The following is a 25,876-nucleotide window of genomic DNA, read 5'->3' on the forward strand; positions in this document are numbered from 1 at the left end:
AAGTTGTCGCCGATCTTCGAACGTCCGATCCGAGCGCGTTCGGCGGCTGATCGCCATGAAAATTTGAGGTTTTGCCGGAAATGAGGAGGGGAACCTTTCTGGCCAGCGAGTGCACAGTAATTCGGCTGAAAAATTTGAAAAAATTCCGATGCCGGTCGGACTCTCTATCTCTCTTTCTCTCTCCTCCCTCTCTTTCTCTCTCTTCCCCGAGAATTTTGTCAAATAAATGCCACTGTGTGACACTGTTCATGCCACGTGGACCAATAAGAAGCTGACACGTGGCATTTCACTGTTTATCGACTTAAAAACATTAAAATATTACGGTATCCGGCAAACTTCACGCGTCCATAACTTTTTAACCGGATGTCCGTTTTAAGCGTGCCGCTAGTCTGTGAACTCGTATCGACGAGCACTTCACAACCATGCGCGAGTCAAAGCTCATTTCCCCATAAATAAAAAATCAACTCCGGTACCCCTTGGACAGTTTGGACCTCAACTTGTTTTGCTCATAACTTTCAAACTGTAGCTCCGTTTTTGACATGCTACTAGTCTACGAACTCGGGGCATCATGCACTTCGCCACTTTACCCTGGTCAACTCGAAATTCCAACTGGAGCAAAAAGTCAACTTTTGACCCGCTCGGTCAACGGTCAACCTCGAGCAACGTGCACGGATTCCGATGCGATTTGGGATGGGGTGTTACATTGTGCCTTCAAATAAAAGTAAACTCACATTTATTTTATTATTATTTAAAAAAAATCGTTATTTATGAATTACTTGCAAGTGAACCCCAAAGTACATAAGCATTTGCATCTAAAGTTTAACTTGCTCAAAAGGCATTTTGCCCTTATTTTATGTTAAACAAAGAAACAGAAATAAATAAATAAAGTAATGCAAAACTTTTAACTTTCTCCGTGAATTTCGTTTTGATAAGATGTCTATGGAATCCAAATTTGTTATGCTTAAGTCTTGAGTTAGAAAACAAAAACCAAAAAAAGGAAATTAAGAAGAAGATGGTAAGTATCTGGTTTGGAAAAATAACCAAAAAAAAAAGCTACAACGAATATATTTCATATATATATATATATATATATATACGGAAATTCTATGGTGAAGACGGTCCGCATGAGGACTGCAGTATTAGTGACGGTTTTTCATAGTATTAACGATGATTTTTTAGAAAATCGTTACCAATACTATAAAAAATCGTCACCAATACTGTGGTCCGTATGAAAACCATCCGCACTATAATAAGAATGTATATATATATATATATAAGGAAAAAAAAAAAGAAGTGAAAAAGCGGTAATGAAGGTAATAGGGCCGAAGAAGTGGTATCTAAATTTTCTATTCCATTTTTTTTTTGGTCGTCCATGCCTTTGCATTAATGATATGATGCCACATTATGAAAAAAAAAAATATATATATATATATATATTTTAACACACACATGGTCAAAGAAAAAACAAAAACAAATATATAAAATATACAGTAATATTATAGATATTAAATTATTTAATCAAAAATATATACTGAGTAATAAAATACAAATTGTACATTAATATATGAATATAATATTGAATTAACGTATTGATTGTGAATATGGTAAGTGAATAAAAAAATAAATATATTTAATATTATCATATTATTTATTAAAGTAATTAGTAATCAATTTGACAACTATAATATTATTATAAAATGCTAATAAAAAAATAGTATTATTGTAAAATAAAAGTTAAACAACTGTTTTTTTTTTTAAAATGAAATAGAATACTAGGAAAAAAAAAAAAAAAAAGGTAATAGAAAATCTTGATGGAGAAAGTCTTAATAGAGTGTGGAAGCAAAACTCTAGCTACAAAGAGAAAATTACAAATATGAAATTATGAATAGTCTCCTTCAACAAAAGAGAAAGGAAGTTGACATGAGAGGAGGATAGGAGGCCAAGCCTTCCATTATTTAGATTCCTTTCGGACTTTTCTGCAAAGGCGTGTGCTCCTCTCATGGCCGATTATCTACAAAGGAGGGTCCCACACCAAATACTCCCATATCTCCATTGCCCATTTCTCATTTTCCCTCTATAAATACACCCTCCATTGTTGCAGAGCTTGGAGATATATAGCAAACTACAATAACTCAAAGCTCATTACCATCATCATCAACTTTCCTCAATTTTCCTCCCTTTTATAACTCTTACGACCACCATGTCGGACAAGTGCAGCAGCTGCGACTGCCCTGACAAGAGCCAGTGTCAGTAAGTGTTCCTTGTTTCATGTCCAAGCTCTTGCTTTGAATTAATCTTGCCTATTCCATGCATATATATATGGTTATGGAGGTTCCATTTTGTTACTAAGTTGATAATGTTTTAGGGTTTTTATATGCATAAAATGATGGTAACTTGTGTTTGTATCGTACTCTTTGTTGCCCCAAGTTTGATATATATAACAATATTTTATTGGACATAACGTTTCAAATTAAAAATAGTTTTTCAATTTTAAAAGTTATTTCTGTAATTGTCTAGATAATTTTTAAAAAGTATTTTTGACTTTCAAAAACATTTCTAATCGAAATCAATAAATAATGATTTTTCAAAAAATATTTTTGGAAATGTAAAAACAAAAGCATAAATTATGTCAGATAAAATTTAAATTTAATTCTTAAATAATTTAAACTTTTGAGATTAATGATAATTTAACATTTTGAATATCCAAACAAATAAATAATATATATAACTGATTTTCATTTATGTTGCTTGTTTCACGGTAAACATATAGAATGAATTAGTATCTAGAGGTCATTTTTAATAGGAACGTGAACAAATTTTGTCAGCTTTATGTGTCTGATATTACATAACACCCCAAATATATGCATATGCTTGTGTTCTGGATCATTGGGCGTTAAACAAAATGTTCTGTAATTTGCAGGAAGAAGGGAAACAGCCTGGTCATTGCTGAGACTGGGAAAAGGTACATTTTTTTTTCTTTTTTTTTTTCTTTTTTAATTTCAAGTTGTAAAAAAAATATAAAAATAAACAAAGTTTATAGAATGACAAAATTAAAATAATGAACAAACCGAGAGATTATAGTGTATTAGTAATATTAATATTGCTGGTATTCACCAAAAAAAAAAACAAAAAAACTAATATTGCTGGTGTTTTGTTGCAGCTACGTGGAGAACGTAGTGGTGGATGCCCCAGCAGCTGAGCACGATGGCAAGTGCAAATGTGGATCCAGCTGCGCTTGTGTGAACTGCACATGTGGTTAAAATACACTAGCAATATTGCAATAATAATAAAAAAAAAAAAATGTAACAATGATAAATAAACTTTGGGTTTTACTAATAGTTGTGGCTACTAAATTTGTGGTTGTTTAGTTGGTATGTAAGATCATGTGTCTGTGACTGACTCTTTGTGAGTCATACATGCTTTGTGTTTCCTTTATAGATATGTAATGTAAAGGTCATCTCTGTGGCCTTTCTTTGTTGTTGAATGGATTTCCTCTTACTATATACATCCTCTTGCTCCTTTTGTCTTTTAAATCTCTCAACTTATATCTTGTGCTTTATCGCTGTATATAAGATTTCTTTTATCACCTTTGTTTCTTAGTGTCAATTATGACCTTCCAAAATTCAATTGATGATACCGTCCTTGATTAATTACAATTATAAGATTTCAATTGGAATTGGTAAAATTAGAAGACACATAAATTTAGCCGACCCTTACTTTTACTAAGGATGCAAAAAACGTAAACTGATCTCATCTTACTGTACAAAGATAAAAGTTTTTTGATATCACTAGATTTGGCGACGACGTGCATAAGATTTATTAACTCTTTTTAATTTATATTTGATTTTAAAATATAATAAAGATAATAATATAAATTTTTTTTTGCTACAAATAACAATATAAGATTTTAGTTCTAAAGTAGTTTATCAAACATATATTAGACATATTCATCAAATATATATAATTATCTATACATGATACAAAAATTTTAAATAAATACTGATAATAAATAATTATTATACAATTAAATCTCCATAGATTTTTCATCATTAAAATTAAATAATGTCAATCTGTAAAAGTTGTTATAACACAAGTTAAATAATAATACAGAAAAGCCATAACATGGATCCGAAAATTTTAAATCGGATTTGTGTACGATAAAATTGCACCATACAACTGGAAAACTGATAAATAAAATAAAATAAATTAAAATCTAATTACATTCATTTTGACACTCGTCCTTTCCTACATCTGCCACGTGTCTTTTACAAACAAAACCAAAGCATATTTTAATGAAAATAAAAGCCATGAAATTTAGTTTATATTACGAAACTGCCATTCCTTTCTTTTGAAAAATGCAAATTCGGTTCTAAAATTTTTTAACTAAGTAATGGTGATTTGTTTTATACTTAAAATAAAGAAAAAATTTATAATATTTTATATTTATTCATTTATTTATAGTTAAAATAAAAAATATAAATTGTTAATAGGTTTTTCAAAGTAATATAATTTAATAACAAAAAAATAAAAAATAAAAGTATTGTAGGAATAGATAAATAAGAAAACCTTAATAAAAAATTAAAAAATTCTAACTTAAAGAGAAATAAAATACATAATTGAAATATTTAATTAATTTATTATACATATTTATTAATTTATTATTTTGTTTTTGAATAGTATTAGTTTTGTAATTATATTATATAAATATATTATACTTTTAGTTAGTTAAATAAACAAAAATTGCTCAGTTGAAAAAAAAAATGAAATATAAGTTTTTCATTGTATTAAAATATTTATTTTGCTTTAGTTAAAGATATATGAATATCAATTTTATAATCAAATTCAATATGTTATATAACACTAAAAAGATACATGTGAAAAAAAAAAAAAATATATATATATATATATATATATATTCAAACTATAAAATAATGTCGTTTTATGGTTTTAATTTAAATAAATAAATTAATTAATTAATTAATTAAAAAAAACCCCTCAAAACCAAAGCCAAAATGTAGAGAAGACGGCCGTTTTTAAATGGTAAAAATAAACCAAAACACTGTATATTTTCTCGCTTATAGTATAGACTAAGGATATAAGTAAGAATTTGAAAATGATTTGTGTCAGAATTGTGATCATTAGGTTAAATCAACACATTTAAATACATGTACTGAAAATGATAACATGGTTTATAGATTCAATAAATCATATAATGAGATAATCAATCTTGTCAACGTGTATGCTTACAACACCCACTTCTTTATAATTAGAAGGTAATACCGCCAGAATATAAAAGTACAGCAATTGACCGAACTGTATCTAACAGCCCAGAGCACCTGTCCTTGCATTATTTTTCAATTTTGAGATGTATGTTTATCCAAAAAAGAGTTTTTGTATACTTAAATTGTTAAATTTTTTATTCTGTAACTCAACGATCACTCAAACAATCAAACATTGAATCCTTCTGCACGAAGGCACTTGCGATGAGCCTCAATCCATTTAGCACAAGCATCTTCACCGTGCTCAACAATGCATTCATCTCTCAGCTTCTTAGTTTCAGGACAAGCACAGCAGATTTTCTTCTTTGGCTTTGTATCTCTTCCTGGTGCACTGATAGGTGTGTCATGGTTTTGCTGCGACCCTTGCTTTGTATCTGTTTCAGGTTTACTGATAGGTGTGTCATGGTTTTGCTGCGACCCTGGCAAAGCTAAAGTAGATGTTGTACTCCCCATTGGCAGACCACCCATGTCCCAAGCACTTTGACAGAAAAGCTGAGGGCAGGAATGAAGAACACAATAAAATAATTCAGATTAAATTTATGTGCAAGCAATCATTAAAATCAAATGGCTTCTACCCTGACTCCCTCACTGACCACCCTCCACATTTGCTCCTTGTATCAAGTCAATCATCAGACAACAAATAAAAGGTATAAAACCACATGCAACATAACTTTCTCTGTCTCTGTCTTCACTATTCGGTACCATGCAAAATAACTTTCTAGCCATGGAAACTTAACGTTGCTAGATCAGGACCTAAAAAAGGCACTTTACATTTCTTTATGCATCTTAGCCATTTACAATTCCATTTTCCAACATCTGGTGAAATACTGAAATTTACTCAGTCATTAAATTACTCTAACAATCATAAGCACATATAACAGAAAAGCAATTATGATAAAGACATCCCAATGGAGAAAGCTCAACTTAACGATACATTAAGTTGAAGTACTTAATTTCTGCATTCTTGGGTTTTAAAATAGAAACTATCAGAAAATACCAGTTTCTACAAAATCAAATATTGTTAAGAATTTATTTCACCGGAGTAAGCTCAACTACAATCATACTGATTAATTGAATAAGCTCAACTCAACTAGAAACTAACTCGAAGTACAAATTTTTTGGCAGCCTCGGGATTTTAATGTTAGAAAACTAAATTAGAATATCCCAAACTTAAACAAATCAAAACAGAGTCAGACCAAATTGCATTGCCATCTGAGCGTCCTCAGAAAATTTAGACCAAGACCTTATTATAAAGCTTTTCAGCACAATACTAAAACAGCTAAAGGGTGTATCCGATAGCATTTGTAATCAGTTTCCACTTTTTTTATTTCTTGCATGAAAAAAAAAATGCTGTCTTTCTATATCATTCACAATTTAGTATCTCAAACGCATACTTTAGATCACAATATAAATTTATAAAGCAACATGGATATGCTTTCCCGACCAGGCTTTACACTTACATAACAAAGCCCAAAAACCGTTTACCCAGGAAAAAGAAAAAGAAAATAATAATAAAAAAATAGATTCTTTTAAATCACAATGGTGGAGCAGGTTCTTGATTCCATTAAAGTCCATTTGGGCTTTGCATCAAACAGGTTATGGGCGTTGGGTTTTGAAGAACCAGCAACGCAGAAGCAGTAAAGAACTCAACCAAAATATCGAATTTTTTGTTCTTAAACAAAACTACGCCAACATACAACTAAGAAAACACCCATAACTAAGATTTTCAAAGTACTTTTTAACACAGTTTTATTGAAACAAAAACTTTATGGCAACAAGATAAGGGACAAACTGCTCATACACAAATATGATATGACTGTAAAAGGTGACAAAACGAAAGCAAAAACAAAAACAAAAATAAATAAATAAATCAATCAATAAATGTGGGTTTTAATGGCAAATAAGAAAGAGGAAGGGAATAGCTTACAGTTCAAAGCCCGCCGAAGGAGCTTCAAGGTTTTCTTTCTGCGAAGGAACAGAAAGAATAGGTTGGAAGCCTAAAGAAACTCCCACTTTTTGAGTTTCAAGGCTGAAAACGGGCCGCGTTTAAAGACCTTTGCGTTGGGCTACTTTTCTAATATTAAAATATTAAAATATAAATATATAAAATATGTATTCAAAAGGAATAAGATTTATATTTTACACATCCACATATTTTTAGAACTTTAATATTTTTTTTCTTTTTTTCTTTTTTCGAAAAAATGAAAAAGAAAATTCTTCCTTCCATTTCTTTTTTTTAAAAGTCCATTCCAATTTATTAATCCTCACTTGTTTTTGTTTTTACTTTTTCTGCTGGTGTTGGTGGTTCAAAATTATTAATTTATTTTTCCATTGCAATATAAAAATGATGGAAAATGATTGATATTAAATGCAATCACCGTAATTTAGACACAAATTAAATGCAAGGAAGAATAACCATTTTTTTTTTCCCTTGTAAAAGAAGTTTTACTCTGTGCTTTTGCATTTGCAATTACAAGTTTTGATTTATATTCACACTCTTCCCACATAATGGGTGTTCAAACCCAACACAAAAACATTTAAAAAGAAAGAAAAAAGAAAAATCTAGCTACATTCTTTGACCTTCTTTTTGTACAATTCAACTAACAACAAAACTATGTCGTTTAAATGCTTGATTGGATATACCCCAATCTGTTCATCTTTAGTAAACAAATGGAAACAAATTCACGTTCCAAAACCAAAAGCCCAAGATGCTTCCATGGATGATGGTGTTTGATGGAGGAACTCTCTATTGTCTACATACTGTACATGAGCTACATTTGCATCTGGGAAAGTTAGCCAAAGATTCTGTATATCTTTGACAATGGATATGATCATCAGCTTAGCATCCAGAAAAACCAAAAATTAAAATAAATAAATATGGGATATAAATATATGTGAAAGTGTAGCAAAATCTGGGGGGGACAAACTGCAAAACCTTGGGCCTCCAGGGAGGAGTTCTAACAGAACATGGTATAAACAATAGGAAAATATCATCTTTCCAGCAAAGATAATTGTTTGTGTTCTCCATGTTCCTTATCCCAACCCATAAGAGAACTAAAGAATAAATACATGTATGCATCTATTTCTGCACAAGCAGAAGTATAAGCATCGAGTTATTAAGTTGTAGTGGTATCTCATAAGTTAATGGAAATTGAAATGCTTTGCTTTGTTGGGCTGTATATGTTCAGAACAGTAGGAGATTAAGGTATATGAATATCAAAACCATTCTCAGCCAATTCGTGGGAAATTATGTAAGAAGATGCAAAGTTCCACCACAACTTGACTGGTCGCTGATCCTAGAGAGCAGTAAGAACACATTCACCAGAAAAAAAAAAAAATATATATATATATATATACTAACAACTTTCATTGTCAGCAATCAAAATTGGGATCCCTTTTTTAAGTTTTGACAATGTTGTTATATTTTTTGTAGGATAATAAACAAAGCTTCCAGCATCGCGAAACTTTTTCTACAGATGTTATAAAATGAAAGTGAAAAGTTTTTTCATGATTTTTTATACCATATGAATCTGAAGAAATTTACATGAAAGGTCCTCAGATGGAGCCAACAAGCACACCGCACATGCAGCAAGACTAGAAAATAAAGCATATCTAAGTTCTTCATAATTTCAAGCAAAGATGCTAACCTCATATATAAACAACAAGCAAAATGTAGGCAAATATACTAAAAGGCAAATCAATTTTTGTTTCATTTCCCATCTTCTCGAGACTTCATTGCTTGTGCTAATTCAACACCAATTGTTGCAGAAGGACCTCCAACATATAATCATGAAGCAGAAGCAAAAGCAGAGAAACCAAATCACAGTTTCCTTCCTCGGTAAAATGTCAAGTGGCGTGCTTTCTAGCAAAATTAATGGAAGCTTTCTCCACTAATCATACTTTTCCCTCCATGAATACACAAGAAGGTAAACCCACGAAAGGGCTAATGCAATATCCCCAACAACCTGCCTTGGCCAATCCCAGGCAAGGTCTTCAAGGTTCCTCTCAAAATATACCCTCCAAAGAGCCATGGCAATGTGAAGCAAGATACACCCTTTGGCAAAAAAACTCTGAAACTCTCTGTCTTTGACAAAAGCCACCATGAACAGAAGACAACCAATGACAAATAGAAGCAAACCCGAGAATGAATCTGAGGTTCGAACCAAAAGCTGGTCGTGAGGTGTTGACCCTTGAAGTTTATGAGCAGTCTCAGAGCCATGACCAAATGCATAGAACTCATTGGAGTAGAACATCATCAGAGCACCACAAGTCAGAGCTACCAAAGAATGGAGCATACAAACCAGGAAAAACCCAGATAAACTCATTGAGAGATAGAAACAAAACCTGTCCTTTTCCTTCTTTTCTCGCACAGTTTAGCTTTGTTTCGATAGAATTCCAATTCAAACAACTATAGCACCATAACCAAACCCTATGTATCTTTTAACTTCGGTTATAAAAACCCCATTCCCTTCGTCTCTGAAAAACCAAAGAAGGCCAAAGAAAGATAAAATGAGTGACGAAAAACCCAATGCCCTGATTTCGTTGTCAACCACAAGAAACCAGAACAAAGCAAACTGGTCAGAAAGCTAGGAACCAAACCCACCTGGATTTCACTCTGCAATTCAAAGAAACCCAGAGGAACCCACTCATCAGGATTCAAGATCTTGCCCACCAACCAATAGAACTTTCATTCATCAATCAGGGCTCAAACAAGAAAACCCATGTCAAAGTAAAACCCACCCTACGTTACCAATTTTTCTCTTTTTCATCTTCAAAAAAATCAAAGAAAAGAAAATGAAACCTTGGATCTAGAACCCCGACTGAAGCATTGAAATCTCTCCTATGGCTGCGGCATTGAAGGGAAACGAAACTGAAGAAAGGATTTTTTGCCAATGAGAAAAGACCTCTCTCCTATTTCTTTTCTAAGAAGGAAGGAACAAAATCACCAATAGCGTTGTTTTGCAATTAGAAATGAATGCGAGTTGAAATGGGATTGCCATTTCACAGCAACATCATCAATGCTTACTGTTAGAGACACTTCCATTTATGTGCATAGATTGTGATGGAGATGGGTATTCTACCAGTATATGGTCTAAATGGCATTGAGATTGCTTCCCTTTACAAAGCCCCATACCCACACCATGCACAAAAAAACAAAAACAAAAAAATAAAATTAAAAATTAAAAGAAAAAAAGAAAAAAAGAGGCTTTCTATTTTCTTCCTTGCTTGTTCTTCCAACCAATTGCAAAAATCTGTGGGGTCATAGAGCCTCATGGGTTTACATTTCTTTCCCTTATTATTTTTTTTTTCTTTTTTATTTTAAACATATTGTTTTGGAATCATGTAGGGTGACAATTTGTTTTCTTAGTTTCTCCCTAAATCAGTTTTTAAGCAAAGTGAAAGTGGTTATTGGTGATTTTTGACATAATTGATCTATTTATTAAACTTGCCTATCAAAGTAGCATTTTTATGTCTTAAACGGATACATAATATATGGTAGAGATTTCCATGAAGACTTCAAAATTGTTTTTTGGAACTTGCAAATAGGAACCCCACGCTTTGCGCATTTACTCTGCCACACTCTAATGGTTTTCAAAATCATGCCGATTAGAAAATATTATAATTGTTTTGGGTTCATGAAACTTGCTAAAAAGTTGTCCCTTTTTTATTTTTTTCAGAAAAATTCAAATAAGAATGAAATACACGTCTGAGCATCTTTTAGATACTATTGCTAAAATTAACATTGGCATTATTTTGTGCATATCCACAAGGTTCCATGATTTGATACTGCCATTATTACCAAAAACAAAAAAGATTTGATACTGCCATTGGAGATGCTTTTTTACCTTATCTATATGATCACAAAGAGAAGATAGAAGTACCATATCTTGTAACTACTAAAATTAATTAATAATTAAAAAGATATTGATGATTAATATCTAAATAATTAATAGTCATAGATCAGATAAACCTGATGAATCGGGTTAAATATCATTTTCCAATTCAAATATAGATATGCCAAAATCGAAGTCATTGAGTGGAGGAAAACTAAATGAAAGGAGCATATCTAAAGTCTAAAAAACAAACTATAAAAAATTCAATGCGATAACAATCAGTTCTAAATGGCTGTCAACAAATTCAAAGTTTGCTTTTTCAACTTTTTCAAACCACTTTTAATTTTTAGAAGCATGTATTCCGCTTGTAATGGATGATTTTTTTTGGGTAAAGGCTTGTAATGGATGGTTGTATAGCAATGATGGCATACTTTAATATACAAAGAAAAGCTTTATCTGTATTTCTTGGTTCTGTATGCCAACCGAACGCCAACTATTTTATTATATATCATATCCGATGAGCTTTACCAAGGAAAGCCATCATTGAAAGCATCCCTTACAGCTGTTTGAGGACACTAATAATAATAATTTTATTGGCCGATTACCTTATTTAGTATAATAATATGATACCATCACATGAATGAAAGCCTAATATTTTCAACATCTCCATTTAAACTAATATTGTTCTAATCAGAGGTTCAAAAATCACTCAAACTAAACAAATTTGTCACTCCCACATCTTCAGCTGAATCTACAACATCATCTTATATTAAGCACTCCCTCTTTATTGCAAAACTTGGGAACAGCATCACCAAAATGGAAAATCAAGCAAGGCGCAAAGAGAGGACCATGGGCCTCCGACCACAAAGGTTCATAATGCCCAACAACCAAGTTATTTCTTGATGGCTAAGAATATGAAACTTGCGTAAAAAAAATAAAAAATAAAAATAAAAGGGCAAAAAGCTCATATGAAACTTATTTCAGTATTTACAACAAAATTGAATATATATCAACAATTCCCAGACAAAGAAGAAAATAAAAAGAAAAAGGGGCCGTATCTTCCTTATCCTACAAAGATTTAACGAGATTTTCCTACCCCGTATAATTTGAGATGAGGAGAAAAGTAACACATTCTTTCAGTCAAAAAGGGGGATAAAGAAAAAGGGGACAATTAGAATTAGTTGTCTCTAATACCAGATTTCCGGTGACGCCTTGAACTATATTTTCTTTCTTTTCCACGCCTGGTAGAAGGCTTCTTCCCTGGAAAAATCTTTCCATATCTATTGGTACTAGGCAAAACTGGTGGAATATATCTTATACGACTCACTGGAGGAGGCATGTGTTCCAAAATGTCTCTGTGGTATCCCTGCAGATCAAAATCATGTTGACCATATTAATATACAAGGAGATTACATGCCTTTTTATCAAAGAAAGGATAAAGCAAAAAGGAAAGACAAGATTAATATGGCCTATCATACGTCTTTATCCACAGAACTCAATGACATCCTTTTAAACTTACCATAGGCCCTTCGGTTATGGCTCATTCCTGTAATGCCTAATTCTAGAAAAGTGTATGTTACCTTCAAATGCTTTAAACATCAAAAAGGACAAGTTGTAACTGGCTAAATTGGTTGTAATAAGTCCTAGTCCAATTTCAGAGAAAAACAAAAAATGGCATCTTGTCATTTTATTTTTTTTCCCCCCTACTCTCCCTCTTCACAACAGGCAATTAAAACATTTCAATCCAGGAACCTTATCTATACTGTACACTCAAAACCCCCAATGCTGCATGTGGAGATGCAAACACTGCCTTGTCACACATTTGCAAAGCATGTCACCTAAAAGGGGTTAAATTGGTCAATGTTTAAAGGAACCAACAGCACAAAAAATTCAGGCAAGTCATACAAAATAATTGAAACCAAGCATAAAAAATATTTACAACAAAATGCTCTAGGTTATCCAATCAAACACATAAAATAAATAAAAGCTCAAACCTGTATTACAAAATTTCGTCTTTCACAATCGAAGAACATATTGATGCTCCAGCCAACTCTTTCCATTATTTTGTCCCTCACTGTTGAAAAGCTTAACTGATCCCTGGAAGTAAAACGATCAACTTCATTGAACCATAGACAGGTAAATAGATTTGTTATGGGAATATGTTCTCTAATGATAACACAACCTTCAGGAACATCTGCAGAAAAAAAATTAAAACTTCATATTGAGTTGTAGATACAACATCTTAAAACATTTATGAAATACTTATAGGCTGATTTTTCATATCAAACTGATGTACATACAAATTATTAACCTACCACTAGTTATAGGAAGCTTGGCCATAGAATATGGCTTTAGACCCTCTTTTCTATAAAACTCAATCTGCCTATCAATGGAGGCATTGTCATATTTTCCAGCAGCTCTATTAGCTTCAGCCTCTTCAAAAACATCATAGCGTTTATAGTGCCTTGAGATTGCAAAAGTTGCATTCTGACGCCACAAGAACCTGAACAATATTGAGGTATTCAAAATCAAAGTCTATGTAAAGCTTAAATCAAGTTTCAGTAATGTTCCCTAGCTCCAGGGAGGTGATTCATGGATATTTCATAACTAATTATTTAAAAGGGGGAAAAAATTCATGACTAGTAGATATTTCCATAAGATATCAGATATATTCATTCATCAAAGCAAGCAATGCTCCTTTGGGCTGAACAGCTATGCTTCAAACAACAACATTAGCATAAAAGGGAGGGAAGAAAGAAGATTTAAGTGCCAAAAACTAAACCACCAATATCAGTTCTTTCCAGGTACCAGAAAGTACAATGCATTTACTCACAAAATCATTGTCCATTTCTAGACACATTAACTTAAGTAAAAAAGAACAAAAAAAGTCGATAAACAGGTCAGCTTTACTGGGGATATTAGTAACAGGTTCGATAAACAGTCAGCTTTACTGGGGATATTAGTAACAGGTTCAGCTTGCCACCACAATGTCACATAAATATGACAAAATTTTTCTGCATAACAACTGCAAATGTAGTAAAAAAACCATCATCCAACATCCCAAAGTAACATTAACATTAATGTTGCAAGAATAAAAATAGAAATAAAAAACGATGAGGTCACTCATGGATCCTTCAAGGTGTTGCAACACTTGAAATGCCATTAACAGTGCCCGACCAAGCTGGTTTCAGGAAACTGCAATTTTTCACCTACATGACTATATGATACAAGAGGCAAAACATAACATAAAAAAGATTAACCAAAAGCAAAAGATAGATTGTACCTCTCAAGAATTTGATAAGGATCCACAACAAGCTGGAGCTTTCCATCTATCCATATAGAATATCTGATATTGGGAAAGATCCTATGTAAAAGGAGCTTTGGAATCTGCACAAGTATTTGCTGGTTAATTAACATCTAACAATTTTCCATAGCTCCTTAAATCCTAATTACTTGATAAAACTCCAGATGATATACTAATCACTGCATCAAAACTTGATACAACTCATCAAAGCATTCCCTATGCATTTGGTGTGAGTGATACAGATCTGAACAACATTACGGCATAATAAACTGACCTTCCCATTACGTCTTGAATCAGTGTAAGGAATATTATGGACAACAATAATTCTCCACAATCCAACCTTATTACTGCTTTCCAAGTAACTCGAATTCTTCAAATAAGTATGTGTCTCCTCATCAACAAACATGTAGAATGGAACATTTTTTCTTGCCAATTCACTAATGTTCTTGGGCTGTTGAATAATGTCATAATTACCTAGCAACAGCACAACTGTCAGAAAAAGGCAAAAGACTGCAAAAAAGCAAGAAAAGAATATCATAGAATTTTCAAAGCTCTTAAGTACCAAATATAGCAGATGCAACAATGACATCATGAAACTGCTGCAATTCCATAAGGTCAACTTCATCAATATCAAATCCAGTCTGGTAACCAGGTTTACTTCCTTTGACAAATCTGTTAAAAGGAACAACAACAGTAGCAAAGAAGAAAGATTAGATACAAGCGGTGGAAAATAATTTTCCTAAAACAAAAATCAGCATTGACATTTATTTCAAGCCAAAGAACTATTGCTACAAGCCAATCAATTAAAACATAATAAAGTCACTAATACTTATCAGTGCATACAACCAAAAAAAACAATTACACTTCTTCTTTTTTTTGTCTTTTTTGGGATTGACAGTGTCATGGATAAAGAAAATGGACATCTAATCATGCAGAACGCCACAACTGTGACAATGAGAATAAAACTTACCCGCAGTGGACCATCATTGACTCTTTTATATCATAAGAGTCAGTCCTCTGTTTTACTGAAGGATATCCACCAAATTCAGAGCCCCCATATGGTTCAGTTCTAATTGGATTTTCATCAACTACATATGTCAAATTATGAACCACAGGAGATGTTGATGGTAAACTTGGCATACTAGCTACAGCAAGCTCCACAGGAAGATAACATACAGGACATGCTGGAAAAAGATGAGAAACAAAAATACCAATGGCATTATGGTAGTTGTGTTAACAAATTAACAGCTTAAATTCTTATATTCAGGTCGAAATTTAAGTTAATATTTGGATGAATACTAAGGTTGCAACTTACAAGTGCAGATCCGTCACCCAGACATACAACTAAAAAACATCCTTGAAAATGAACGTAAAAATAACTTACGGCGTGGTCCAATTCGTTTTGGATTAAGCGGAGGAGGAGGAGGAAATGCAAAATTTGCACAAGGGTGAACAAATGGAATAGCATTTTTAGGATCAGCGGTTAAATTCTTTGGATGAATCCCCGCCTCACTTTCACCACTTCCTCTATCTGTGTTCGTTTTAGAAATATCTTCCACCAAGGGGATATTTTCTGAATTACTTGGCGTCCACCAGTTAGAAGGCACAATGATGTGAGCATGTTGAGTGATGTTCACATTGGTGCTTTCTGGTCCAACATTATAGAAGAAGCAAACCATGAGGCCAGAAAGTCATTTTCTTTCAACAAATCAGAAGAATAAGTAACAAATAGGGCAGTGAACATCCTTAGCAAATAGAACTAGGCCCATAGTATTAAACCTCAAATAAACTAGCTTCATTTAGGCAAGAAATAGAAGCGAAAAAAACTAAAAAGGGGGGTAAACTCAATATGATGAAGTCTCTTATCAACAACTAAAGGTGTAAAAAAAATAGTTATATATATGCTGACAATGCATCAAATCTACCACACCCACAACCAGGAGAGATTTCAATAGCTATGACACAACAAAAAATTAAGTTATGGAGCCTCAAATACTTGTGGGAATCTAACAACTTTCAATTCAAAACAAGGATTTGGGCAGCAATCTCACTAATAATATACTAACCAGAGACCTATTTCACCGCCAAAATAAAATTGAAGGACAAAGATTGAGGATGGAAAAGAAAGGAAAAAGAAAACAAACCTTTATTAAGTATAAAGGAACTAATTACAAAAAGCAGAAGAGCAAGGGCAAATAAAAGGAGCATTGCAACCTTCCTTCGAGCAAAACAACGGCAAAAAAAGGAACGCACTTTTTCCTTCTCCCTTGAAGTGGGCTTGCGCATAACAGTTGGTGTCGTATAAATATGCAAGATACCATTCTGAGGCTGCTGTTGCAGTGATCCATAACTCCCAGTACGTAAACCTAATGACGCTCCAGTCATTATACCTTGGAACCAATAAATTCACCTTTCATCTCCTTCTTCTTGTTAAAGACGACCCTCTTCAGAAAACCCCCCAGAAAGATGTTTTTCTCCAAAAGCTTGAACACGCATAAAAAATTTTAAAAAATAACTCCAAAAGCACGAATCCTAATATTGCAAACCTAACGCAAATCTAATAAGTCCTTAAATGTACAATCTTTTTTTCTTTCTCATTGACAATTTCACAAAACGTTTCCAAATATGCATCAGAAAAACAATACTGTCACCAGGCGATCAAATCCCATTTTCCCAATAAAACCGGAAATTCCTTTTTTCCAAAAGAATAAATGAAAACTGCCCTTGAAAAAGGAAAAAAAAAAAAAAAATCAATGCAATCTTCAATGTACCAAACCCACCACCGAAATTGGATCAGGAAAATTCAGACCCACTTCTTAATTTTTTACATTATTTGAATTTGGATAAAACAAAACCCACAAACTCGAACACAGTAAACAAGTCCTCCGAAACACATTTTGCACCCATAACACACTTCCGCACAAAATGAATTTCCCTACCATAAAAAATAATATTAAATTATTTTCTAAACAAAAATGCCAATCAAATATCCGATAAAATAGCTGTAAGCAAATTGAAACCAATTAAATTTGAATTCATACCTAGATCAGTGTTTCCAGAACCCAATTAAACGCCAAATCAGTCCGGATAATGCCAGATGAAGCCAGAAGATTTCCTCTCGGCTAGGTTATATTTTTAAAGATTACCGTTAGAGCGGTTCATCTGCCTTTTTCTTTTTCTTTCTACCTTTTAGTTTTTACTTTTATTGTTATTATTACTATTATTTAAAATACTTTTTTATCATTTTGTTTAAATTATTTTCAAAAATTGAAAATATGAATCTATCCAATATATTATTATACTTAATTTACAAATATTTTCTTTCAAAAAAAAAATTACAAATATTTAATTAAAAAAATAAAGAAAGAAAAGATAACTTGTTTAATTTTTATCCTTTAATCTATAAGCTGACATGGAAATTTAATAGTTATCTTTTTTATGTTTATTTGTCAGTTTAAAAAAAAAAATGAATGTTGTATTTACCAAATTATCACCTGAGAAGTAATAAAACTTTTATTTTGTTTGATTTTTTAAAAATTCTATTTTTTAATGCCGGTAATATAAATAATATAATTTTACCAAATAATAATAATAATAATAATAATAAGTATTATTTTCAATGTTCTAGTTCAAATTTTGATATTCAGTTCTTTATAAATTACAATGTTGATAATATATATATATATATATATATAAAGTCAATTTTATATAGAATTTTTATTAGTTTTTGAATTTTCAAATTAAAAAAATAATATATTAAAATTCTATTTAACAAAAAATTATTAAAAAAAAAAAAAAAAAGATCCTAATAGGTAAGGATGACTTTTCATGTGGTAGACTTGTCACACCATAGCGAACTCATACCTTTTTATCATATATGACTCGACGACTTGCCACACCATAGCAAACCCAGACCCCTTTATCATTTATGATTCAAATCTATACCTTAATAAAGGTATAATTAAGGATACTCAAGTATTGAAATTATTTAATTCATTCATTGTATATCTAACTTTAAAAAAATAATAATTGTACACTTAGACATGTGGATTTGATCCAAAAAAGAAGTTTGACATATGGACCATATCATATTTCATATAAACCATTATTTTATAAAACACATACAATTAAAAAAAAAAATTATCATAAAAACAATTTAATGATGCAACAACTACTTTCTTGAAAAATTATAAAGTATTTTTGTTCTTTATTTTACAATTTATTTGGATGTAGTTTAATTAATCTTGAAAAAATGTATTGAAATACCATACTTAATCTACCTTCTCAATTTTCATAAAGTTATAATTTCCATAGCGTCCTAGAAGCCAATGTGATTGGCGTCCTCCCACTCACATTCTGTGCATAACACACAGTTCCACAAAAATGACTTTAAAATTATTTTTTATAAAAAAATCCCAATTAAATGTCCAATAAAATAGCTGCATACAAATTGAAACCAAAGGTATTCCAATTTATACTTAAATCAATGCCCATAGAATCCAATAATAATATAAACAATTTTATATTAATATTAATTGTTACTTATTTTATTTGTTATATCTAATTAATTTTTCATATTTATTAATAATAATATTTTTACTAATATCTAAGATTTTTTCTTAAAAATAAAAAATAAAAACATTTGACATGTGGATCAAATCATATACGAAAACAATTATCGATATAAACCACATATATAATTTATAAAACACATATTCATATAATCTAAGTGAATTGAAAAAACAAATCAATTAAATATTTTTACACCGTTTATCACAATATTTGGCAAAGACAAATTTGATAAGTCTATATTTATTACAAAAAAAAAAATTTAAGTGCTATAATATATAAACAAATTACTAAAGAAAAAAAAAAGGGGGAACTTTTAAAATAATATATTCTATAATGACAAAAGGAGAATGCAATCTATTAATAAAACCACATAAGAACAAACATAAAAAAATAAAATAAAATAAAACTTTCATCAGACTTGCACCTAAAAATCTCATATTAATATCCAAATCACATACATTACTTAAAAATAAAATTTTAATTAAAACAATTATAAACTATACCGTTAAAAAGTCCATTTTAATTTGAAAATTGCTAGCAACCCAAAGTTAGAAATACATCTTTTAAGCTATCAACCCAAAGTTAGAAATACATCTTTTAAAGTTTTGTTTTAGGCAAGTTTGGATAGTTTGCTACTTTGCTTGACAAAATGATCAGTATCTTTTCCACAAACATATTTGTTAAGAATTAAATGATTAAAATGGTGAACAATTACTTATGATAGGACAAAACCCAAAAAAGAATAATGGATACGGTTAAAAATTATAATTATTTTAATTGTTAAGTGAAAAATTGGAATCCATGAAAGCAAAGTCTTAACACGCTCATAGAAGAATGCTTATCCTTTTGTAATCAACCTATTGAAGAAGCGAGAAGTGTGACATCAATTTCACTCAACCATAATTGAGTACACAAAAGAAAAAAAAAAAAAAGTCAACAAATACAAGTTGTTATTCTGTGGTTGCATCCCTTGTATATCAGTCGTGAATCATAAGATATACGTTATATATAAACATAGTTTTTGAATTCAACTTCTTGGGCCTTTAACACTTTAGCTATATATATATATATATATATATATATAAAAATGTTATTATTGGACCATAAAGATTAGACATTGATGAAGTAATTATTTTTCATATATATAATATTAGTATTATTTTTAATTTTGAGACAGTAGTACCGAAATAAGACATTCAATACCTGCAAACTGCGTACTTTGTCTTTGCACGCTTTCTCAGGTTCTACAGCTCTTTACATGGCAACAACTTTGTATCAGGAATAATTACCAAAAAGAAACTTTGTATCAAGATGATAAATTAATTTAATAAATTTTTACATTTAAGATTGCATGAAAAAAAAAAAAGCCCTAATTAATGGCCTCCTCGTTTATGGAACTGGTATGATAAGTGTCTAGTATATGTCTTTGAAACCAATGTAAGCCCAAAAAAAAAAAAAATATATATATATATATATGATATATAAAAAATATATATATATATATCTTTTTAAACCAATTAAGAGCAAAATTGACTAGGATCACCTTCGCATATGAAATATAAATTTATCCCCTCAACCACCAAGCCAGTAAAATGTATGAGTTATTATTTGTGGGCCACAGCATTCATTGAGCTCTGAAATATTGAATCATCTCCACATTCCTTGTCTATTGTAAAACTCAATAAAATAAATATATACATATTATACTTGCACATTATGTACTATATGGTTCAAGTAAAAATATTCAATTCAATTAATTTTGGATGAAGTCTCTTTCTAACTAAAAAATAAATGAATAAATAATATATGCAAATGAATCTTCTCCAGGCTAGAGTAAGTAATAGTGGTAATCCACTTAAAGCTTATTTTAGAGTCCATTTAAAATGGTTGTATTGAGAGTTCGATTTTAAAGTTTTAATATCAAAATAATAAAATTTAATTTTCTACATAAATTTGTGATCTTTATTGTGGAAAATAACAATATTCTTTATTTAAATAGTTTAATGGCATAATTATCAGTACCAGTAAAATGACAAATAGAAAGTCATCAATTTGAAAACATGTAAACCTCTAAAACCTCACTTTCGTACTAATTCATGATCCCACTTGATAATGTGGTGTCGAGCTAGAAAGAAACAGCAAATATGGCTGGGATCAAATTGATATCTTTTTGGGATTGAGCTCCTGACCAAATTCCTTCATTCAAAAGATTATGTATATGAAACTTTGTATTGGCAATGCCTTTCGCAGTGTTTGGTCTCCTTTGAACATGACATGGTGCCCAGCTCCTATAGCATCCTATAGTTTGGTAAGGACATAGTCACAAGGTTAAGACATATATTTCTAGACAACCCCATTTGTGACACCACAGTATTCACCCAAAAAACAGTTTATGATACGTATGGATGTATAGAAATTATGTAAGCTACTATATCCTGATCAGTTTAATGAAATATATGTGGTTGGAACGCAAACTTTGAATATACATCCCACGTATAGTAGAATATGTAAGATATATACGTACATAGCATTTTAATTTAGTAGCTATATAGCAAACTTATGCTGATGAACCGATATGGCGGCTGCTGGTTGGTGCGCAAGGCTATTTCTTTCTGCAAAATGAAGACGACAAGTGAAAAACATGGATTGAGACTCGTTTATAATTAATTAATAATAACTCTTCACTTTTCTTTTTTTTTTTTTTTTTTCTTTTCCTTCAAAGAAGTGAATTGCAGAGAAAGAACCAAAATTTATGGAGGGTGTTATGGAGACGAGGAACAGGGAAAGAGGGATGTTTCAGCATCCATAAGAGGCTTAGAACTTTCGCAACATATATGGGTCACCTAAAAACTCTTTAGATATGAGAATTTTAGTTCAAGTGGAAAAAATATTTGGATGCACTTCTAACTTAATTTTTGCCTTGCCCTTTCATAATCCAGTAATATGTGCAGTACAGATTCATCATTTCAGATATTTCCCTCTTTCATTCATTTAATTATTTCATAATTCAATGACATATGAAACTTTTTTTTTTGGGATCAAAATGACATATCCTCACTCTCACCCACAACTTTATTTTCTTTCTATTATCTCAGACGATTTTTTATTTAGGTGGTCTATAATCTATGTTGACTTTGTTGAACAAACCTTCTCTTTTTCTATTATTCCCACCAAAAAATAAATAAATAAATTTAATGGATCGTTTGCAACTGAAATCCAAGTATTGCGGATTGGGTTAGAGTTGGCTGCCGAAAAACCTGTTAAATTTTGGACTAATAACAGGGAAAACAATGACAAAGAAGATTAATTCTAGTTGGTTGAGCATTTTTATTTGTATTTACTAGAATACGAGTTTTATTAGAATATGAGTTCAAACTATATAAAAGAAAAGTTTTTAAGTAAATTATAAATTAGATAAATTGTTAAAAAAAAAAACAATATAGAAAAATATTCAGTTTTATTATCACGTAGGTCATCCATTATTTAAGTATATTTATACATACATATTCAACTCAGTTAACAAAAAAAGAAAAAAGAAAAAATTATTGATATACCATTTACATATATATTTAAAAAGTTATAAATTAATAAAAAAATATTAAAATACTTTTAAATTTGTTTTATTTTATTTTTTATTATTGTATAAATTGAATATCCAAAATAAGTTTAATCATTAGAAGATATCCAACTCCATTTTCCTCTTATCTAAACAGCTTACCTTCATTGGTTTTTTTTTTTTTTTTTTTTTTTATCATTCTATTTTTTGAACATGCCATAATTTGCTGGACAACCAATTTAAAAATATCCAAAAAGTTAAAGTTTCAAGCATAAATATAACAAGAAGAGAAACTTGCATAGTTTCAGGTATAGAATAAAAGTGAAAAATAAATTCATCAAATCAATACTTGACATATTGATCTTAATAATTCAGCTTTCCATACTCTCCAGATAACCAAGTTAACCAAAAACTGCTAAAAATTAATAATCAATAAAATATTAAATCAAATGAATTTGTCTGCTAATTAATCTGTAATAGATTTTGCATACCCTACCCAGCTACTATTATTATATTCAAAATAAAAAAAAGAAGCATAGTTAGTAACAAAAGTACAAAACAGAACGGTTTATGGAAGCAGAGAAGTTTTTGGCAATGTGTTAAAGAGTGCATTGGAGACACACAAAAATTCATAGGCCAAATAGTGGACCCATCAAAGGCAATGTATTGTCAAAGATAAAACCTTGAAAATGGGTCCCATATACAATTTTTTTATTTTTTTGGGTAAAAACAATGGGTCCCATATACCTGTTTATTTGTCTGAGTGAGATAGGACACTGCCATAAATTTCATCTACCCATGATTATATACATAACTGTTCATAATTTAATGGACATACACAGCTGTTGTTAGGTCACAGTAGAGCTTAGTATTTCCTTGTTTTTTTTTGGGGCAGCTTTCATGCTTTACCCTACTCAATTTGCCCATGCCCTTTTTTAAAAAAAAAAATGTATTCCTTACAAAATTTCATGCACTGTGAATTTGGCAAGGTGTTGGAACAAAGCATTTACCAAGAAAAAAAAAAAAAAAAAGGTGTGGAAACAAAGCAATCCATTCTAAAATAGGGGTTAGTAAGGTATTTAGATTCTAACATGATAGATGTTCGAACATTAGTATTGCTTGAGTGAGATGTTTGATTATAAATGCTAAATTTTGAACTAAATGTATTCAAAACGCCCGTTCAATATATTTATTAAAAAAAAAAAAGCCCGTTCAATATGGTAATAGTCTACCACTTAAGATTGCAATAGTCCTTTTGTCCAAAAAAAAATAAAATAAAAGAAGAAGAAAGATTACAGTAGTACTTTAGTTAAAAAAGAAAAAAGATTGCAATAGTACATTAATATATGTCTTCTCGGTTTTTTTTTTTTTTTTTAATTTAATTTACCAAATAAAAACAGTAGAACGGTTGCAAAGTATAATGTGTTTCTATCCTTTTTTGGGTAATCAATTGTCCATCCTGTAAAAATTAAGTTGGACTTTATTTTTAAAGAAGAACGTGTCAAATACGTGGTCTAAATGTAATAAACAAAACAATATGGGCTATTTGGATAATTATTCATAAAAGACAAATATTAGGAAGAAATGGGTTAAAAAAATGATAATAAAATTATAATTTAGATCCAAGAAACCCAATTTAGGCATATTCTGATTTTGAAATTTTTTTACTATAAATATCTAATAAAATCTCTCATTTAGGTATAACGACAAGCATGGTTTCACCCAAACTAAAATGGACAAAAGTTGGTATCTTATTTATTATTACTTTTTCATCAAAGTGATACTGGAATGTCACAACTTGATAGTAATTTCATTTTCAAAAACTCATCGATTCTAGTTAGAAAATCCAGTCTCATTTTCTTAGAAAAAGATATGTTACTTTATTATTAAATTATTTGACACCAAAAGGTTTGTGGTGATATGACTTTTTCTTGGGCTTTTTACTTTTTGAATGTACATAAAATTGGGAAGTTTATTTTATTTTTCCCTTTTTCTAGGGTTAAGATCATTTGCAATAGCTTCATGGGTTGCTAAAATTATTTTGCTATAACTGCCATTGAAGAAAAAAACTCTTCAATAATCTGATCAAAAACTCTAAGGAAAAAAAAAAAAAACCAACTGTGAAGATGGCTCCGCTTTCAAATGTCTTGAAAAAAAAAATTATATATATATATATATATAAACAACGCTTAACAATCATATTATCATTTTTTAAAAAGATCAAACAGATAGACAAATTAATATGATACTGAATGGTTTGAGATTAATTTTTAAATTGATTGTTTATTAGATAGATAGATTTCTATATTTCATAAATAGAAAATCTCTTTTCAACTACAATAACTATATATATTGCAATTTCCATGGTTTTCATATGTGATTTTTTTTTTTCTCTGAAAAATTCTATATGTGATTTAAATATCCAAAAAATGCTGAATGAGAAAAGGAAAAAGAAAAAAAAATAAAAAAATAAAAATAGAGAGAGAGAGAGAGAGAGAGAGAGAGAGAGAGAGAGAGAAAAATATATTTTTTAATCGAAATAAAAAAAAAAGAAAAAACGTGGACCGCGAGATGAAGCAATTATGTCAAGAGAATAAATGTGTGGGACAGAGGGTTGTATATGAGTTACGGTGTGAGCGAGATGGAGGGTAATATTGTCACCCAACAGTTTTTATTATATTGAGTAAACTGATACCGCAGTGGAAAAGCCAACGACTTTCAATAACCAAATCAACCCCCAACTTTTCTATACCGTCACTCACTCTGCATATTTCCACTCTGCCCACGCTCCTACTTCCACGTGAGATGCACGCTCACTTCTTCAAAACTCAAATCCCACTTTCGGTTTTTTTTTTTTTGGTTAATCCCACTTATATGTACGTATAACATAATTTATGTGTGTATATATATATATATATATGCATTTAACCTTATCGAACTTTAACCTTATTGTTTTTTGAAATTTTAATCTAATTATGCATTTTTATAGATAATTTTTGTGAAATTAATCATATACAATTAATGTAATTTTATTAAAAATAGTTTTATTTTAGTTTTAATTGACATTTATAATCTAATTTTGTCAAGTTTACTAAAAAAAATTGAAGAATTGCATTAAAATGAAAAATAATAATTCAAATCACAGTATAATTCTTTATAAAATTTAAATGGTAAAATGATAAAAATTGTAATAATTCACGGAGCAAAATATGTTTAATTCTATTAATATGATGTTGTATTTGTATATTTAATTTAGTAGTAAAAGCATTGAGAATATTCTTTTAAATCTTAAAATTCTTCACATTTTATTTTTTATTTTTCATTTGGAAGT

At 30.4% G+C, this 25,876-nt stretch overlaps 3 protein-coding genes and 1 long non-coding RNA gene across 6 annotated transcripts; 1 reads left to right on the forward strand and 3 right to left on the reverse strand.

Annotated features, from left to right (window-relative positions):
* Positions 1-2,204: 2,204 nt before the first annotated feature.
* LOC125419416 (uncharacterized) lies at positions 2,205-2,961 on the forward strand. The gene is made up of 2 exons (XR_007238364.2): positions 2,205-2,250; positions 2,921-2,961. It is a non-coding gene; the product is annotated as an uncharacterized LOC125419416 (long non-coding RNA).
* Positions 2,962-5,171: 2,210 nt separating this feature from the next.
* On the reverse strand, positions 5,172-7,365 carry LOC107422423 (cytochrome c oxidase copper chaperone 1). Its single transcript, XM_016031860.4, has 2 exons — positions 7,207-7,365; positions 5,172-5,771 (listed from the first exon to the last, which is right to left on the reverse strand). Exon 2 carries the CDS (start codon positions 5,745-5,747, stop codon positions 5,448-5,450), a length of 300 nt encoding a protein of 99 aa, XP_015887346.3. The 5' UTR covers positions 5,748-5,771; positions 7,207-7,365; the 3' UTR covers positions 5,172-5,447.
* An 869-nt stretch (positions 7,366-8,234) lies between these two features.
* On the reverse strand, positions 8,235-10,424 carry LOC107422415 (uncharacterized). Of its 2 annotated transcripts, none has more exons than XR_009634894.1 (2): positions 8,927-10,424; positions 8,235-8,364 (listed from the first exon to the last, which is right to left on the reverse strand). XR_009634894.1 is itself a non-coding variant. In XM_016031852.4 (2 exons), exon 2 carries the CDS (start codon positions 9,602-9,604, stop codon positions 9,170-9,172), a length of 435 nt encoding a protein of 144 aa, XP_015887338.3. In that variant the 5' UTR covers positions 9,605-9,755; positions 9,883-10,424; the 3' UTR covers positions 8,759-9,169. The 2 variants fall into 2 exon arrangements, 1 of the variants encoding a protein (XP_015887338.3); XM_016031852.4 differs by lacking the exon at positions 8,235-8,364 and having other exon boundaries at positions 8,759-9,755; positions 9,883-10,424.
* Positions 10,425-12,055: 1,631 nt separating this feature from the next.
* Positions 12,056-17,610, reverse strand: LOC107422412 (probable hexosyltransferase MUCI70). 2 transcript variants are annotated; one of them, XM_025075872.3, is made up of 10 exons: positions 17,459-17,609; positions 16,562-17,352; positions 15,802-16,065; positions 15,388-15,601; positions 14,980-15,089; positions 14,692-14,891; positions 14,397-14,500; positions 13,429-13,616; positions 13,108-13,307; positions 12,056-12,479 (listed from the first exon to the last, which is right to left on the reverse strand). In XM_025075872.3, the coding sequence occupies exons 2-10, from the start codon at positions 16,800-16,802 to the stop codon at positions 12,291-12,293; spliced, it is 1,710 nt and encodes a 569-aa protein (XP_024931640.3). In that variant the 5' UTR covers positions 16,803-17,352; positions 17,459-17,609; the 3' UTR covers positions 12,056-12,290. The 2 variants fall into 2 exon arrangements, 1 of the variants encoding a protein (XP_024931640.3); XR_009634900.1 differs by having other exon boundaries at positions 12,453-12,479; positions 13,108-13,210; positions 17,459-17,610.
* Between the last annotated feature and the right edge of the window lie 8,266 nt (positions 17,611-25,876).

Source organism: Ziziphus jujuba, chromosome 11 (assembly GCF_031755915.1).
Source record: "Ziziphus jujuba cultivar Dongzao chromosome 11, ASM3175591v1".
Classification (NCBI taxonomy): Eukaryota; Viridiplantae; Streptophyta; class Magnoliopsida; order Rosales; family Rhamnaceae; genus Ziziphus; species Ziziphus jujuba.